The sequence below is a fragment of the Agelaius tricolor genome, unplaced genomic scaffold (assembly GCF_023055355.1).
Source record: "Agelaius tricolor isolate 1412-34295 unplaced genomic scaffold, bAgeTri1.0.p SCAF_69, whole genome shotgun sequence".
Taxonomy (NCBI): Eukaryota; Metazoa; Chordata; class Aves; order Passeriformes; family Icteridae; genus Agelaius; species Agelaius tricolor.
Window position 1 is genome coordinate 998,461 of NW_027269329.1, and position 15,733 is coordinate 1,014,193.

The 15,733-nt window shown below is 53.4% G+C and overlaps 3 protein-coding genes and 3 pseudogenes across 3 annotated transcripts; 3 read left to right on the plus strand and 3 right to left on the minus strand.

Annotated features, from left to right (window-relative positions):
* The first annotated feature begins 774 nt into the window (after positions 1-774).
* LOC139584982 (scale keratin-like) lies at positions 775-1,167 on the plus strand. The gene has a single exon (XM_071417360.1). The coding sequence runs from the start codon at positions 775-777 to the stop codon at positions 1,165-1,167; it is 393 nt and encodes a 130-aa protein (XP_071273461.1).
* A 1,448-nt stretch (positions 1,168-2,615) lies between these two features.
* LOC139584983 (scale keratin-like) lies at positions 2,616-3,145 on the minus strand (annotated as a pseudogene).
* Positions 3,146-4,205: 1,060 nt separating this feature from the next.
* Positions 4,206-4,598, plus strand: LOC139584984 (scale keratin-like). Its single transcript, XM_071417361.1, has one exon. The coding sequence runs from the start codon at positions 4,206-4,208 to the stop codon at positions 4,596-4,598; it is 393 nt and encodes a 130-aa protein (XP_071273462.1).
* A 1,478-nt stretch (positions 4,599-6,076) lies between these two features.
* On the minus strand, positions 6,077-6,606 carry LOC139584985 (scale keratin-like; annotated as a pseudogene).
* A 1,027-nt stretch (positions 6,607-7,633) lies between these two features.
* LOC139584986 (scale keratin-like) lies at positions 7,634-8,070 on the plus strand (annotated as a pseudogene).
* A 3,138-nt stretch (positions 8,071-11,208) lies between these two features.
* Positions 11,209-11,721, minus strand: LOC139585044 (scale keratin-like). Its single transcript, XM_071417443.1, has 2 exons — positions 11,688-11,721; positions 11,209-11,630 (listed from the first exon to the last, which is right to left on the minus strand). Exons 1-2 carry the CDS (start codon positions 11,719-11,721, stop codon positions 11,209-11,211), a joined length of 456 nt encoding a protein of 151 aa, XP_071273544.1.
* Between the last annotated feature and the right edge of the window lie 4,012 nt (positions 11,722-15,733).

Sequence of the window (15,733 nt, forward strand, 5' to 3'; positions counted from 1 at the left end):
AGGTGCCAGCCCAGCACATCCCGCTGCCCCAGCCATCTTGTCCTTCCTGACACCTCTGACACTTCAGAGCCAGGATGGAACCGAGGAATCGGCTCCAGGAACATCTGTAAAGGGCTAGAGCATCTAGGGTAGGGGTAGCAGGAGCCTTCACTGTGGAAGGCATTTGTGCATGACAAGGCAGTCCAAGTGAACCAGACCACATCTGCCAACCTGCAGTGTCCAAGGGCTTCCACGAGGCTGGGAACAAAAACATTACCTGATCTTCATAGTGTGAGGATCAGAGATGTCCATCTGGCCCAGGCTGATTCCAGCCCTGCCCCACCCATTTGGACCATTACAGGTCTTTCTGCAGCCCATTGCTGGGTGCCATCCCAGCTATCAAGGATCTGACGTGGCAGGAAGGACAAGATGGCTGGGGCAGCGGGATGTGCTGGGCTGGCACCTGGGGGATGCTGACTCAGGGAGGGGCAGGGGCCGCACAGCCCTGGTGTCAGCAGCAGCAGCAGCAGCAGCAGCAGCATCAGGGAGTGTCCCCTGTGCAGATTGGCCAGGCTGGAGCTGAGCAATGCCGGGGCTGCTATAAAAGCCCTGCCTGGGCCAGACTGGAGCAAGCAGTGCCCTGGCCACCTTCTCCTCTCCAGGAACAAGGGTAAGTGTGCCAGCGCTTCTGCTGGCGGCTCCCTGCTCCATCCCCGGCCCCTGTGGCGCTGCCCGGGGCTGCTCTCCTGCCATGGCTGCCCTCTCTTGCAGAGCACCCTCGCATCCCACTCCAAGATGTCCTGCTACGATCTGTGCCCACCAAGGAGCAGCACGGAGCTGTGCCCGCCCAGGACCAGCGTGGCTGTGCCCCAGCCCATCGCTGAGAGCTGCAATGAGCTGTGCGCCCGCCAGTGCCCCGACTCCTCTGCCTTCATCCAGCCCCCGCCTGTGGTGGTCACCTTCCCCGGCCCCATCCTCAGCTCCTTCCCCCAGCAGGCCGTGGTGGGCTCCTCCGGAGCACCGGCCTTTGGCGGCTCCCTGGGGCTGGGCGGCCTCTACGGCGCCGGCGCCACCCAGGCCTCGGGGGGCCTCTGCACCTTTGGCAGAGCCTACACTGCTCCTGCCTGCAGCCCTTGCGCCCTGCCCCGCTACAGCAAGAAGCTCTGGGACACCTGCGGGCCCTGCTAGAGCCACCAGCAACAGCCCCCAAGGCCCTGCTGCCGCCTCGGCCCTGCATGGACGGCTTGAGCTCTGCACAAGCTGCCCTGGCCTCCTGCAGCCCATGACACCCGGCCTGCCTCCGGCCTGCCCAGCCTCTCTCTCCCTGCCTCTCCTGCCCTTCTTGCTACAATAAAGTTTTCCTGCATCCAACTCCTGTCTGATTTCCTCCTTTTCTGGAGTCATGAATACCCCTTGGGACGAGGGAGTTCCAAGAGTGTGAGGGGAATTGGTGATGCTGGGATAGCCAAGGGAAATGGAATGTGGAAGAGGAAGACCAAGGTTATACAGAGGCGGGGTTGTTACACTGGTAGTTAAAGTGGAAAGGAAAATGAACTCACTGTGCAAGTGGACGGATACAAAGGATAGCTGTGGGCACTGGTGGACTTAGGACACCAAGGAGGAGGAGGAGAAGGAGAAGGAGGAGAAGGAGAAGGAGAACGGGAAGGGCAAGGAGAAGGAGAAGGAGGAGGAGAAGGAGAAGGAGAAGGAGGAGGAGGAGGAGGAGAAGGAGAAGGAGAAGGAGAAGGAGAAGGAGAAGGAGAAGGAGAAGGAGAAGGAGAAGGAGGAGGAGGAGGAGGAGAAGGAGAAGGAGAAGGAGAAGGAGAAGGAGAAGGAGAAGGAGAAGGAGAAGGAGAAGGAGAAGGAGAAGGAGAAGGAGAAGGAGAAGGAGAAGGAGAAGGAGAAGGAGAAGGAGAAGGAGAAGGAGAAGGAGAAGGAGAAGGGCGTGAGACACAAGGTGACAAATAAATTTCAAAAAAGAGAAAGAAAAAGAGTAAGAGAATGAGAAAGAGGAAGAAGGAGCTGATGGCAGGGAAATCGAACGTATTTGTCTTAGTAATAGCAAAGTTTCTCTCTGATTTCAGTTCTTGGTATTTAGCTGAAGGCAAGGTTGATAGAGAGGTGCTGGAGCTCTTACAGCCTTTGCTCTGGGGACAGTCCTACTCATTGCCAGCATGGCAGCAGAACTGTAAAGGCTTCTGATGTCATGGCCTTTGTCCATCTTTAGGCAGGCTCCTTGAAGCTCCTTATTCCTATTCTTGTCCTTGTCCATACCCTTGTCCTTCTCGTTGTCCTTGTCCTTCCCGTTCTCCTTCTCCCTCATCTCGGACACATTCTCACACCTCTCGTTCATATCCATCCACTTCCCCTTTGATTTCATTTTCTTATCCACTTTCACCTCCAGTGTTACATTCACAATTCTATTGTACTGTTGCTGTTCACTTCCAATTGCAGTTTACCCAGGAAGACCGATTCCCTCCCACTCCCAAATTTCCCCAGTCCCCGGGGTCTTTATGATTCCAGCAAAGGAGGCAAAGAGACAGGGATTGGATGCAGGAAAACTTTATTGTAGCAAGAAGGGCAGGAGAGGCAGGGAGAGAGAGGCTGGGCAGGCCAGAGGCAGGCCGGGTGTCACGGGCTGCAGGAGGCCAGGGCAGCTTGTGCAGAGCTCAAGGTGTCCATGCTGGGCCGAGGCGGCGTCAGGGCCTTGGGGGCTGTTGCTGGTGGCTCTAGCAGGGCCCGCAGGTGTCCCAGAGCTTCTTGCTGTAGCGGGGCAGGGCGCAAGGGCTGCAGGCGGGAGCAGCGTAGGCTCTGCCAAAGGTGCAGAGGCCCCCCGAGGCCTGGGTGGCGCCGGCGCCGTAGAGGCCGCCCAGCCCCAGGGAGCCGCCAAAGGCCGGTGCTCCGGAGGAGCCCACCACGGCCTGCTGGGGGAAGGAGCTGAGGATGGGGCCGGGGAAGGTGACCACCACGGGCGGGGGCTGGATGAAGGCAGAGGAGTCGGGGCACTGGCGGGCGCACAGCTCGTTGCAGCTCTCAGCGATGGGCTGGGGCACAGCCACGCTGGTCCTGGGTGGGCACAGCTCCGTGCTGCTCCTTGGTGGGCACAGATCGTAGCAGGACATCTTGCAGTGGGATGCGAGGGTGCTCTGCAAGAGAGGGCAGCCATGGCAGGAGAGCAGCCCAGGGCAGCGCCACAGGGGCCGGGGATGGAGCAGGGAGCCGCCAGCAGAAGCGCTGGCACACTTACCCTTGTTCCTGGAGAGGAGAAGGTGGCCAGGGCACTGCTTGCTCCAGTCTGGCCCAGGCAGGGCTTTTATAGCAGCCCCGGCATTGCTCAGCTCCAGCCTGGCCAATCTGCACAGGGGACACTCCCTGATGCTGCTGCTGCTGCTGCTGCTGCTGCTGACACCAGGGCTGTGCGGCCCCTGCCCCTCCCTGAGTCAGCATCCCCCAGGTGCCAGCCCAGCACATCCCGCTGCCCCAGCCATCTTGTCCTTCCTGACACCTCTGACACTTCAGAGCCAGGATGGAACCGAGGAATCGGCTCCAGGAACATCTGTAAAGGGCTAGAGCATCTAGGGTAGGGGTAGCAGGAGCCTTCACTGTGGAAGGCATTTGTGCATGACAAGGCAGTCCAAGTGAACCAGACCACATCTGCCGACCTGCAGTGTCCAAGGGCTTCCACGAGGCTGGGAACAAAAACATTACCTGATCTTCATAGTGTGAGGATCAGAGATGTCCATCTGGCCCAGGCTGATTCCAGCCCTGCCCCACCCATTTGGACCATTACAGGTCTTTCTGCAGCCCATTGCTGGGTGCCATCCCAGCTATCAAGGATCTGACGTGGCAGGAAGGACAAGATGGCTGGGGCAGCGGGATGTGCTGGGCTGGCACCTGGGGGATGCTGACTCAGGGAGGGGCAGGGGCCGCACAGCCCTGGTGTCAGCAGCAGCAGCAGCAGCAGCAGCAGCATCAGGGAGTGTCCCCTGTGCAGATTGGCCAGGCTGGAGCTGAGCAATGCCGGGGCTGCTATAAAAGCCCTGCCTGGGCCAGACTGCACCAAGCAGTGCCCTGGCCACCTTCTCCTCTCCAGGAACAAGGGTAAGTGTGCCAGCGCTTCTGCTGGCGGCTCCCTGCTCCATCCCCGGCCCCTGTGGCGCTGCCCGGGGCTGCTCTCCTGCCATGGCTGCCCTCTCTTGCAGAGCACCCTCGCATCCCACTCCAAGATGTCCTGCTACGATCTGTGCCCACCAAGGAGCAGCACGGAGCTGTGCCCGCCCAGGACCAGCGTGGCTGTGCCCCAGCCCATCGCTGAGAGCTGCAATGAGCTGTGCGCCCGCCAGTGCCCCGACTCCTCTGCCTTCATCCAGCCCCCGCCTGTGGTGGTCACCTTCCCCGGCCCCATCCTCAGCTCCTTCCCCCAGCAGGCCGTGGTGGGCTCCTCCGGAGCACCGGCCTTTGGCGGCTCCCTGGGGCTGGGCGGCCTCTACGGCGCCGGCGCCACCCAGGCCTCGGGGGGCCTCTGCACCTTTGGCAGAGCCTACGCTGCTCCTGCCTGCAGCCCTTGCGCCCTGCCCCGCTACAGCAAAAAGCTCTGGGACACCTGCGGGCCCTGCTAGAGCCACCAGCAACAGCCCCCAAGGCCCTGCTGCTGCCTCGGCCCTGCATGGACGGCTTGAGCTCTGCACAAGCTGCCCTGGCCTCCTGCAGCCCATGACACCCGGCCTGCCTCCGGCCTGCCCAGCCTCTCTCTCCCTGCCTCTCCTGCCCTTCTTGCTACAATAAAGTTTTCCTGCATCCAACTCCTGTCTGATTTCCTCCTTTTCTGGAGTCATGAATACCCCTTGGGATGAGGGAGTTCCAAGAGTGTGAGGGGAATTGGTGATGCTGGGATAGCCAAGGGAAATGGAATGTGGAAGAGGAAGACCAAGGTTATACAGAGGCGGGGTTGTTACACTGGTAGTTAAAGTGGAAAGGAAAATGAACTCACTGTGCAAGTGGACGGATACAAAGGATAGCTGTGGGCACTGGTGGACTTAGGACACCAAGGAGGAGGAGGAGAAGGAGAAGGAGGAGAAGGAGAAGGAGAACGGGAAGGGCAAGGAGAAGGAGAAGGAGGAGGAGAAGGAGAAGGAGAAGGAGGAGGAGGAGGAGGAGAAGGAGAAGGAGAAGGAGAAGGAGAAGGAGAAGGAGAAGGAGAAGGAGAAGGAGGAGGAGGAGAAGGAGAAGGAGAAGGAGAAGGAGAAGGAGAAGGAGAAGGAGAAGGAGAAGGAGAAGGAGAAGGAGAAGGAGAAGGAGAAGGAGAAGGAGAAGGAGAAGGAGAAGGAGAAGGAGAAGGAGAAGGAGAAGGAGAAGGAGAAGGAGAAGGAGAAGGAGAAGGAGAAGGAGAAGGAGAAGGAGAAGGGCGTGAGACACAAGGTGACAAATAAATTTCAAAAAAGAGAAAGAAAAAGAGTAAGAGAATGAGAAAGAGGAAGAAGGAGCTGATGGCAGGGAAATCGAACGTATTTGTCTTAGTAATAGCAAAGTTTCTCTCTGATTTCAGTTCTTGGTATTTAGCTGAAGGCAAGGTTGATAGAGAGGTGCTGGAGCTCTTACAGCCTTTGCTCTGGGGACAGTCCTACTCATTGCCAGCATGGCAGCAGAACTGTAAAGGCTTCTGATGTCATGGCCTTTGTCCATCTTTAGGCAGGCTCCTTGAAGCTCCTTATTCCTATTCTTGTCCTTGTCCATACCCTTGTCCTTCTCGTTGTCCTTGTCCTTCCCGTTCTCCTTCTCCCTCATCTCGGACACATTCTCACACCTCTCGTTCATATCCATCCACTTCCCCTTTGATTTCATTTTCTTATCCACTTTCACCTCCAGTGTTACATTCACAATTCTATTGTACTGTTGCTGTTCACTTCCAATTGCAGTTTACCCAGGAAGACCGATTCCCTCCCACTCCCAAATTTCCCCAGTCCCCGGGGTCTTTATGATTCCAGCAAAGGAGGCAAAGAGACAGGGATTGGATGCAGGAAAACTTTATTGTAGCAAGAAGGGCAGGAGAGGCAGGGAGAGAGAGGCTGGGCAGGCCAGAGGCAGGCCGGGTGTCACGGGCTGCAGGAGGCCAGGGCAGCTTGTGCAGAGCTCAAGGTGTCCATGCTGGGCCGAGGCGGCGTCAGGGCCTTGGGGGCTGTTGCTGGTGGCTCTAGCAGGGCCCGCAGGTGTCCCAGAGCTTCTTGCTGTAGCGGGGCAGGGCGCAAGGGCTGCAGGCGGGAGCAGCGTAGGCTCTGCCAAAGGTGCAGAGGCCCCCCGAGGCCTGGGTGGCGCCGGCGCCGTAGAGGCCGCCCAGCCCCAGGGAGCCGCCAAAGGCCGGTGCTCCGGAGGAGCCCACCACGGCCTGCTGGGGGAAGGAGCTGAGGATGGGGCCGGGGAAGGTGACCACCACGGGCGGGGGCTGGATGAAGGCAGAGGAGTCGGGGCACTGGCGGGCGCACAGCTCGTTGCAGCTCTCAGCGATGGGCTGGGGCACAGCCACGCTGGTCCTGGGTGGGCACAGCTCCGTGCTGCTCCTTGGTGGGCACAGATCGTAGCAGGACATCTTGCAGTGGGATGCGAGGGTGCTCTGCAAGAGAGGGCAGCCATGGCAGGAGAGCAGCCCAGGGCAGTGCCCAAGGGGCCACAGGGGCCACAGGGGCTGGAGCAGGGAGCCGCCAGCAGAAGCGCTGGCACTTACCCTTGTTCCTGGAGAGGAGAAGGTGGCCAGGGCACTGCTTGGTGCAGTCTGGCCCAGGCAGGGCTTTTATAGCAGCCCCGGCGTTGCTCAGCTCCAGCCTGGCCAATCTGCACAGGGGACACTCCCTGATGCTGCTGCTGCTGCTGCTGCTGCTGCTGACACCAGGGCTGTGCGGCCCCTGCCCCTCCCTGAGTCAGCATCCCCCAGGTGCCAGCCCAGCACATCCCGCTGCCCCAGCCATCTTGTCCTTCCTGACACCTCAGACACTTCAGAGCCCGGATGGCACCGAGGAATTGGCTGCAGGAACATCTGTAAAGGGCCTGGAGCATCTAGGGTAGGGGTGGCAGGAGCCTTCACTGTGGAAGGCCTTTGTGCATGACAAGGCAGTCCAAGTGAACCAGACCACATCTGCCGACCTGCAGTGTCCAAGGGCTTCCACAAGGCTGGGAAAAAAAACATTACCTGATCTTCATAGTGTGAGGATCAGAGATGTCCATCTGGCCCAGGCTGATTCCAGCCCTGCCCCACCCATTTGGACCATTACAGGTCTTCCTGCAGCCCATTGCTGGGTGCCATCCCAGCTATCAAGAATCTGACGTGTCAGGAAGGACAAGATGGCTGGGGCAGCGGGATGTGCTGGGCTGGCACCTGGGGGATGCTGACTCAGGGAGGGGCAGGGGCCGCACAGCCCTGGTGTCAGCAGCAGCAGCAGCAGCAGCAGCAACATCAGGGAGTGTCCCCTGTGCAGATTGGCGAGGCTGGAGCTGAGCAATGCCGGGGCTGCTATAAAAGCCCTGCCTGGGCCAGACTGGAGCAAGCAGTGCCCTGGCCACCTTCTCCTCTCCAGGAACAAGGGTAAGTGTGCCAGCGCTTCTGCTGGCGGCTCCCTGCTCCAGCCCCGGCCCCTTGGGCGCTGCCCGGGGCTGCTCTCCTGCCATGGCTGCTCTCTCTTGCAGAGCACCCTCGCATCCCACTGCAAGATGTCCTGCTACGATCTGTGCCCACCAAGGAGCAGCACGGAGCTGTGCCCGCCCAGGACCAGCGTGGCTGTGCCCCAGCCCATCGCTGAGAGCTGCAACGAGCTGTGCGCCCGCCAGTGCCCCGACTCCTCTGCCTTCATCCAGCCCCCGCCCGTGGTGGTCACCTTCCCCGGCCCCATCCTCAGCTCCTTCCCCCAGCAGGCCGTGGTGGGCTCCTCCGGAGCACCGGCCTTTGGCGGCTCCCTGGGGCTGGGCGGCCTCTACGGCACCGGCGCCACCCAGGCCTCGGGGGGCCTCTGCACCTTTGGCAGAGCCTACGCTGCTCCCGCCTGCAGCCCTTGCGCCCTGCCCCGCTACAGCAAGAAGCTCTGGGACACCTGCGGGCCCTGCTAGAGCCACCAGCAACAGCCCCCAAGGCCCTGCTGCCGCCTCAGCCCAGCATGGACACCTTGAGCTCTGCACAAGCTGCCCTGGCCTCCTGCAGCCCGTGACACCCGGCCTGCCTCCGGCCTGCCCACCCTCCCTCTCCCTGCCTCTCCTGCCCTTCTTGCTGCAATAAAGTTTTCCTGCATCCAATCCCTGTCTCTCTGTGTATTTTTCTGGAATTTTTTTCCGTCATCAGCTTGAGTATAAGTTTTGCTCCCTCTGTTTTTCACCAGGGCCTATCATACAGTTTTTACCTCTTTGAGAATTCAGGTGATTTCCGCTTTGTTCATATCCCTTCATGTTCTACCCTTTGGTTTACTCAGAATTAATTCCAATATTTTTCCTGGATTCACTCTGTCTGTCAGACAGGCTGGGGCATGTTTGCAGTGAAAGGGAAATTGGGTGTGCTCTTTCCCTTGGTTTTACAGCTTCTGCTTATGTTATGATGTCTCTTGGTATTTTATGCTTTCAGTGTATTCACTACAGAGCATGTAAAGGTCACAGGGACCTCTGGCACACTCATGGTCACAGCAGGAACTGATGTCTCCAGGCTTTGAGGGTACAAAATCCCAACGTGCCCTTTGTTTGTCCCTCCTTGGAGGCGCCATCTTGAGCTGTTTTGCTGGTTTTGCGCCATGATTAAATTATTTTAACCATGTCGGGGTCTGAGTCTCTGCTTGGAAAACCTGCGGTCGAGGAAGTGAGAAATCCTTGTGTGACCGTGACTGTGAGAAGTGTGGGGACTCAAGTAGAGGTCACTGGAACCGATGGTCTCTGGAACCAGTGGTGGATCAGATGGTTCAACTGCATGTGACCTTCCGTGCCCTGGGCTGGTTAACAATGTGGGGATTGGTCCTGGCTTGGACTTGATGATGTTGGAGGTGTTTTCCTGGTTCCTGGGATGCTGAGGTGGCTCCTGGAAGGTGGCACAGGAAGGTTTCTTTGTCATTGCAGCACCTCCTTTCCCCACAGTCAGCAGGTACCCGGCTCTGCCCCATCCCATGATGGTCACTCCGTTACTGCTGCTCCCAGCAGTTCAGCCACCCCGTTTTTCCAGTCTGAAACTCTGATTCCCTTGGGCTCAGTGCCACTCAGCTTCCTGTTATCAGGGCTCCCAAAAGATGTGCCAATGCCAGGAACGCAGATGAATAATTAGAGGTTTTTCGGGATCCTTGAGTAACGAATGGGGTGAACTCCCTCCACCCCGTAACTCCCGAGTAGACACTGAGAGAAAGGTCAGCCCTTTGCTGGATTTTGCAATCAGACATGAGCTCACTCTGAGCAGGCATCCAGCCCAAATTAAAGCTGTGTAATCGTTGTTCCCTAAGTGCTAATGGCTTTCTTCAGGGGCGTTATCTTGGGCTGAGCACTTGTCTGACACAACAGCTGATTAAGCTGCTACCTGCCTGGCACTGCCGGGCTGAGAGGATCAGGTGAAATTTGCCAGTCGCAGCTCAGGTGTTCGGCTGGGCTCATGATTTACACCCAAGCACCTCTTGGAGGCTGCAGGTGGAAGCAAAGATCAGAAGAGAAATGGAGGGAAAAGCATCGGCGTTTTGGAAAGTTGTTCCAGGAGCTGGATGAGAGGAAAGGGGACAGGGGGGATGAAGCAGGGAGAGAGAGGAGATCCAGCCAGGGGAGAGATTTGGGATGTTCAGGTTGGACATGGGAATTTCCTCCTGGAAAGAGCAGTCAGGCCTTGGAAGGGGCTCAGGAAGGTTTGGAATTCTCATCCCTTGAGATATCCAAGGAATTCCTGGATGTTGGACTTGGTGACCTGGTGGGGATCCAGCACAGCTTGGATGATGTCAGAGGTCTTTTCCAACCTAAACAATTCTGTGGGTTTTTTTGGTCAAAATATTCACAAATAAATGTTTGTTTACCCATAAAAATTAAGTCTTGTTTTGTGAAAATAAAAGCAGCATTCGCAGGTACCGTGGACTAATTTCCATTTCAATTTACTGCTTAGGGCCATCTGACAGATCCAGTCCAATACAAGGAAGAATTCTGAAATTACCTGTGAAAAATAAGATTTGCTGTTCCTTGACACTGATCAAGATAATTTCTTTGAAATAGTCCCGGTGAAGGAAGAGGTAAATCCTCTCTAATGCATCAGTTCATGTTCTTTTTGCCTCACCTGCTGACAGGTTCAGCCAAACCTTCCCCGAGGCAACTTTATCACAGCAGTGATTAACGAAAAAAGAGAAGGTAGTGCCTCATCTTTGCTCATCAGATACCTATCTCAAAAATTGTTTCCCTTTGTTCACCTTCCTCCTATCATTCCTTTAGAGAACGTGCTTTGGCAGAACTTCAGGCGGTGTTTTTTAGCTCTGTCTTTGAAGGCAGTTGGATGATTTCTAACACATCGCCCGGAAGATGTAAAATTAAAAGGAGTTCCAGCACTAAATTAACGACTTAAAAAAAAGAACCATGGAATATCCTGGGCTGGAAGGGCCACACAGGGATTGAGTCCAACTCCTGGCCCTGCACAGGCACCCCAGGAATCCCACCCTGTGCCTGGGAGCGTTGTCCTTGAGCTCTGGCAGCCTTGGGGATTTGACAGCTCCGTGTCCCAGCCCCAAACTGGATGGAAATAATTGGAATAACTACTGGAAGTCTGAGAACTGGAATAATCAGTGTAAGGCAGAGAGGACTCTCAGCTGCAGGTCTGACCAAAAGTATCTCAAGCCTGGTTCTAACAGGGAGGAATCCCACTCTGGAAAATTTGAATTTTCAGAAAAAAACAAAGGCACGTGTTGGATGCAGGATTTTTTTATTGCAAGGGCAGTGAAGATGCCACTGGACAAGGGCATGGGAGGCAAAGACAAGCAGGTTGTCCCTCACTAGAGCTGCTCCCTCAGCCTTGTGGCAGGAGGCAGCAGTTTCAGGGAGAGGCCAGTGAATGGTGGAGCCGCACATTTGGCCACTGGAAGGGGCGGGGAAGAGGAGACCGAACAAGGGAAGGAGGAAACAAAAAGGAGAATTTCTAGAGGGGTTCTGTCTCCATGATCTGAAGTGAAGTTCTGAATCTCTGCCCCTTCCTCAGGAGATCAGGTGAGGATCCACTGGTGTTGTTTGCCGAGTCGAGGGATTTTCCCCTTGGGTTTAGCAGGAGCCACAGCTGCCGCGGCGGTAGCGGCCGAAGCGGGAGGACCAAGGGCCGCAGGAGCCAAAGGATCTCCCAAAACCATACAGACCCCGGTAACCCAGGGAGGAGCCCCCACAGGACCCCAGACCCCCATAGCCCAGGGAGGAGCCCCCATAGCCCCACAGGCCCCCATAGCCCAGGGATCCGTAACCCCCATAGCCCAGGGAGCCAAAGCCCCCACTGCCCAGGGAGGCCCCGGAGGCTGCAAGGACGGGAGCTCCAGCAGATCCCACCACGGAATCCTGCGGGAAGGAGCTGAGGATGGGCCCGGGGAAGGTGACCACCACGGCGGGAGGCTGGATCACGGTGGTGGAGTCGGGGCACTGGCGGACGCACGGCTCGTTCCCGCTGTCAGCCAGGGGCTGGGGCCGGAGGACGCCGGAGCCACCGATGAGGCCGGAGCCACCAAAGAGGCCGGAGCCGCCGATGAGGCCGGAGCCACCCATGGAGCACAGGTCGTAGCAGGACATCTTGCAGGGATGGAGGTTAATCTGTGGGAAGTGTTAATTTGTATTAATTTGAAAAGGAATAGCAAACTTTAGGCTGTGCTGAAGCAGTCCAAGGGTATCAGTTATAAATCTGGGAAGTAAATTTATTTCCTTGTCTTCTTTTTTCCTGTGGCTGTGATTGCCAGGCTACTTTTGACTTCAGTGCAACACAGTCTGTACTCTTCAGTTGTATCTTAGAATTTCCAGACCAGATAATTTCATCAGTATTACATTTCTCTCAGTTGATGATTTCTACTCAGATTTTATCTTTCCTGTTACAAACTCAGCAAAACTCTGAGTTTTGTGGCTACAGGACATCTTGCAGGGATGGAGGTTAATCTGCAAGAGTTGATTGTAGCAACTACAAGATGTTATTTACAAAGAGAAAAAGCCTCTGGAGCTGACTGCTTTTCCCCAGGCAGGAGAGCTTTGAAGCGCCGGAATTTCCCCATGTCTCTTAAAGATGAAAATTGGATAAGAACAATTATTTGTTCTTAAATTGTAAGAACAAAAATTATTTGCTGGGGCACTTTGGTGAGTCAGGGGATCAACAAGGAGTGGGACTCCACTCTAGGAGTAGAGTGTGTTGTTATTCAGGATTTCATGACTCTGGCTCCTCATTCCCACTGATCTCCTTTGTGCTGATCCTTGTCTAAACAGGGATTATAACTCATTGTCTGTTCAGATTTGCTCGGTAACTTCTTGGATGAGACCATTACAGGGGAATTGCAAAGGTGATTGTCCCAAATTTCCAAACATTGAATCAGGGCTTTGAGAGCCCTACAATGAGCTTAATATCCCAGAATTTTGATTTTGAGCCACAAACTATTGAAAAATTCTCACACCAAACCACTTGCCCTCATTAACCTGGAAAAACACAGTGCTCCACGTTTCAGCTCCTTAAATTCCCTCCAGGATCCCTTTTAATCTTAAATAAATCTAATACAGAGCATTTTAAACAGTTCTCAATTATTCTCTGTGTCCTACTCCAAGCCAGGGTGTTCATGCCCATTTATCTTGAATTAAAAGCATTTCAGTTGATTTGGAATAGAACAAACTGCATCTAATGGCAGGTTTGCCTCCAAACTCAACATTTCCCTGTGAACCAGGAAGATTTAAACTTTCCAGATAATTCCCAGTCACCCATTTAGCCAAACAGAGGATAGGAATAAACACTGAACCTTTCACATTATAGATACAACTGGTGAAGGCAACCCAATATCCAACAGAATTTTCTGATAAGGAATTTTCGGTTTGGTTTGGAACAGAGCTCTAGCCCCGAGAGCAGAGAGCAGCCTTCCGTAAAGTTTTTGCAAGGTTAATCTCATCACCTAAAATTTTGCCTACGAGTTCCCAGTGGAAGAGAGCACCCCGGATGAATTGTACATCAAAGAGAGATTCCAAAAGCAGCATAGAGCAATTCCAGAAGCAGCAAAGAGCAGCTCCAGACTTACCAAGTCGTTGAGAAGAACGAGTGAAGAGAAGACGTTTGGGACAACCCCAAGCGGAGACGGCTTTTATACAGTTCAGACTTGCCTCAGGGCTCAGAGGAGCTCATTAGTTGACACAGAACATTTCTTTGTATTGATTGCTCCTCAAAGTGACGAAATTGCCGCTCTTTGTGTTTATTCTTGATCTCAAATGTTGCCTTACGTCACGCAAGGTCCTTTGATCTGGACCGCTGATGGATGAAATTGGTGCATCTTTCATCCTAAAACATGATTCATGAATTCGTGTCAGTTTTTTGGGGTGACATCGTGTGCTGAGCCATTTACACGCAAATATTTTTGTCCTGTCTTATAAGACAATTATGCCCAGACATTTACAGAAATTATGGAACTCTTAGAATGGTTTGGGGACACAAATATCCAGAACAGTCTTATGTTTTTTCCAACCCTTAAGCCACAGTTTAAACCTGAATTTAGTTCTGAAGGGAGAGATATTTACGATTTTAAGGATTAGAGCGGAAAGCTCAAAATAATCAGAGTGTACATTGAATTAATAATCAAATTTATGTTTTATTGAGATGGTTCCATCTCTGGAAGTGTTCAAGGCTGGTTTGGATCAGCCTGGGACTGTCGAAGCTGTCCTGCCCATGGCAGGGGTTGGAACAAGAGGGTCTTTGAGGTCCCTGCCAATTTTAAACCATTCCATGATTCTATATAGGAGAAATCCCAAATTTAGCTGTAGTGGAAATAAAACCCCTTTGTTTTTAGAGAGGATCTTGCACCTAATGCCATCCTTGTTGTGTCTTTCAGCACAGAGTAATTACGAGCTGGAAATCTGCTGGGAAAAGCAAATGTTAGATTTGCTGAGGTTTCTCTCTCTGTTTACACCACGATCATCCTACTCTATCATTATCATCGTTATCATAATCACCCACATGGTTATCTTCACACCGTGTATTATTTATAAATTATGAGCTTTTTCAAATCTGAAGATAGACATGGGGAGTTCCTGAGCCATCATCCTGGAAAAAAAAAAAATCACATTGAAGTTTTACAAGAACATTCCAAGGGATTTTCAAGCACCTCTTGAACACCCATTACTGACTTATTCCTACTGTGTCAGAGTTATATAAAATCTGCGCCTGGGTGTAAACACCCCACAATTATAAGATTATCTCATTAAAATGCATAAATTGAGGCCACTTGAGTTTTTCCCATAATCAGCTCTTGGTTTATAACATTGACCTTCCTGTCTTTGACCTTAAGAATAAAATTATTTTTCTTTTTTATTTAATACACAGAATGTTGTGTCTCTAACATGTAAAAATAGGAGGGGAAAACATGAGGAAGGAAAGGAAAGCTCGATGAAACAACTCAGAAAACTCAATTTCCATGGAATTGTGGCTGCCAGGTGAAATATTTCTCTGTTTCCAGGGACTGAAAGAGAACCAGAGGAGAGTTTAAAAAAGAACACGGGGAGAGATTTCTTCTAAGGGTTGAATTGGCAGGAAAAGAGGGATTGGATTAAAACTGACAGAGAGGAGGTTTAGATGGGATGTTGAGCAGGAATTGTTCCCTGTGAGGGTGGGGAGACCCTGGCGCAGGATATTCCATGGATTCCCCATCCCTGGAAGTGTCCAAGGCCAGGATGGAGCACCCTGGTCTATGGACGGTGTCCCTGGATGATCTTGAAGGTCTTTTTCAACCCAACCCATTCCATGATAGCGTTTTATGGTATAAAGTCCATTCAAAGATGCTCCTGACTGTCGTGTTTGCCTTGCCTTGAGTGGGTGGAGGGAGAAATGCTGAGCCTGCAGAACCAGTGTTTTTCCCTTTGTTATTTGTCCCCAGTCCTCATCTGAGTCCCTAAAAGAAACTCCATTGTCTCCGTGTCTCCTGTTGATCTCACTCAGGGACCTTTGCCTGGAGAAAACCATGAGTGTCCTTCAGTCATCCTAATTATGAGGGATTCATAAATAAATCAAGTCAGCTTTATTTCCTCCCCCAACGCTAAGGAAAGCAATGGCATCACAAAAAATAATTCCCCGCATAAAGCCCGGAGACAATAGAGGTCTGGGGTGGAATGTGCAGCTCACGCTATGTGTGGGTTTGGAGTGCACCAGCAATGAGCAAAGACAATTTCAGCACTTTGGGGAATTATGTGGCCTGCAATTTGGGGCTGGGACCTAATTATGAGCTGGTGCATCAGGTGCCCAGTGCCCTGTGGGCAAGCAGGGAGCTGTATAAAAGGTGCCTGCACCAGGTCCTTCCATCCACTTCTCTCACCTGTTCAGCCTTCGTGAACCAGGTAAGACACTTCTGTCTCAAACTTCTCTAAACTGAACTTTCTGTCAAGAAATCTGGTTGGGGTCAGGCTGCTGCTGCTCTGTAGGATATTTGGTGTTTAATTTCTCATTTATCTCTATGTCTTTTAAGAGAGAGAGTCACTGAGTGGTACTGAACCCGGAACTTGTACTGTTTTAGCACTCCAAAGGGTTCCTTGGCTGTATTTTAGGAGATAAAGAATAACCTGTATATGTGGCTAC

What these genes read in the sequence shown, in the direction of transcription:
- LOC139584982 (XM_071417360.1), top strand. Translation starts at nt 775, where the DNA reads ATGTCCTGCTACGATCTGTGCCCACCAAGGAGCAGCACGGAGCTGTGC.
- LOC139585044 (XM_071417443.1), bottom strand. Translation starts at nt 11,721, where the DNA reads ATGTCCTGCTACGACCTGTGCTCCATGGGTGGCT. An exon ending in CCTGTGCTCCATGGGTGGCT is followed by an intron (nt 11,631 to 11,687) that starts CCGGCCTCATCG and finishes TCGGTGGCTCCG; the next exon opens with GCGTCCTCCGGCCCCAGCCC.
- LOC139584984 (XM_071417361.1), top strand. Translation starts at nt 4,206, where the DNA reads ATGTCCTGCTACGATCTGTGCCCACCAAGGAGCAGCACGGAGCTGTGC.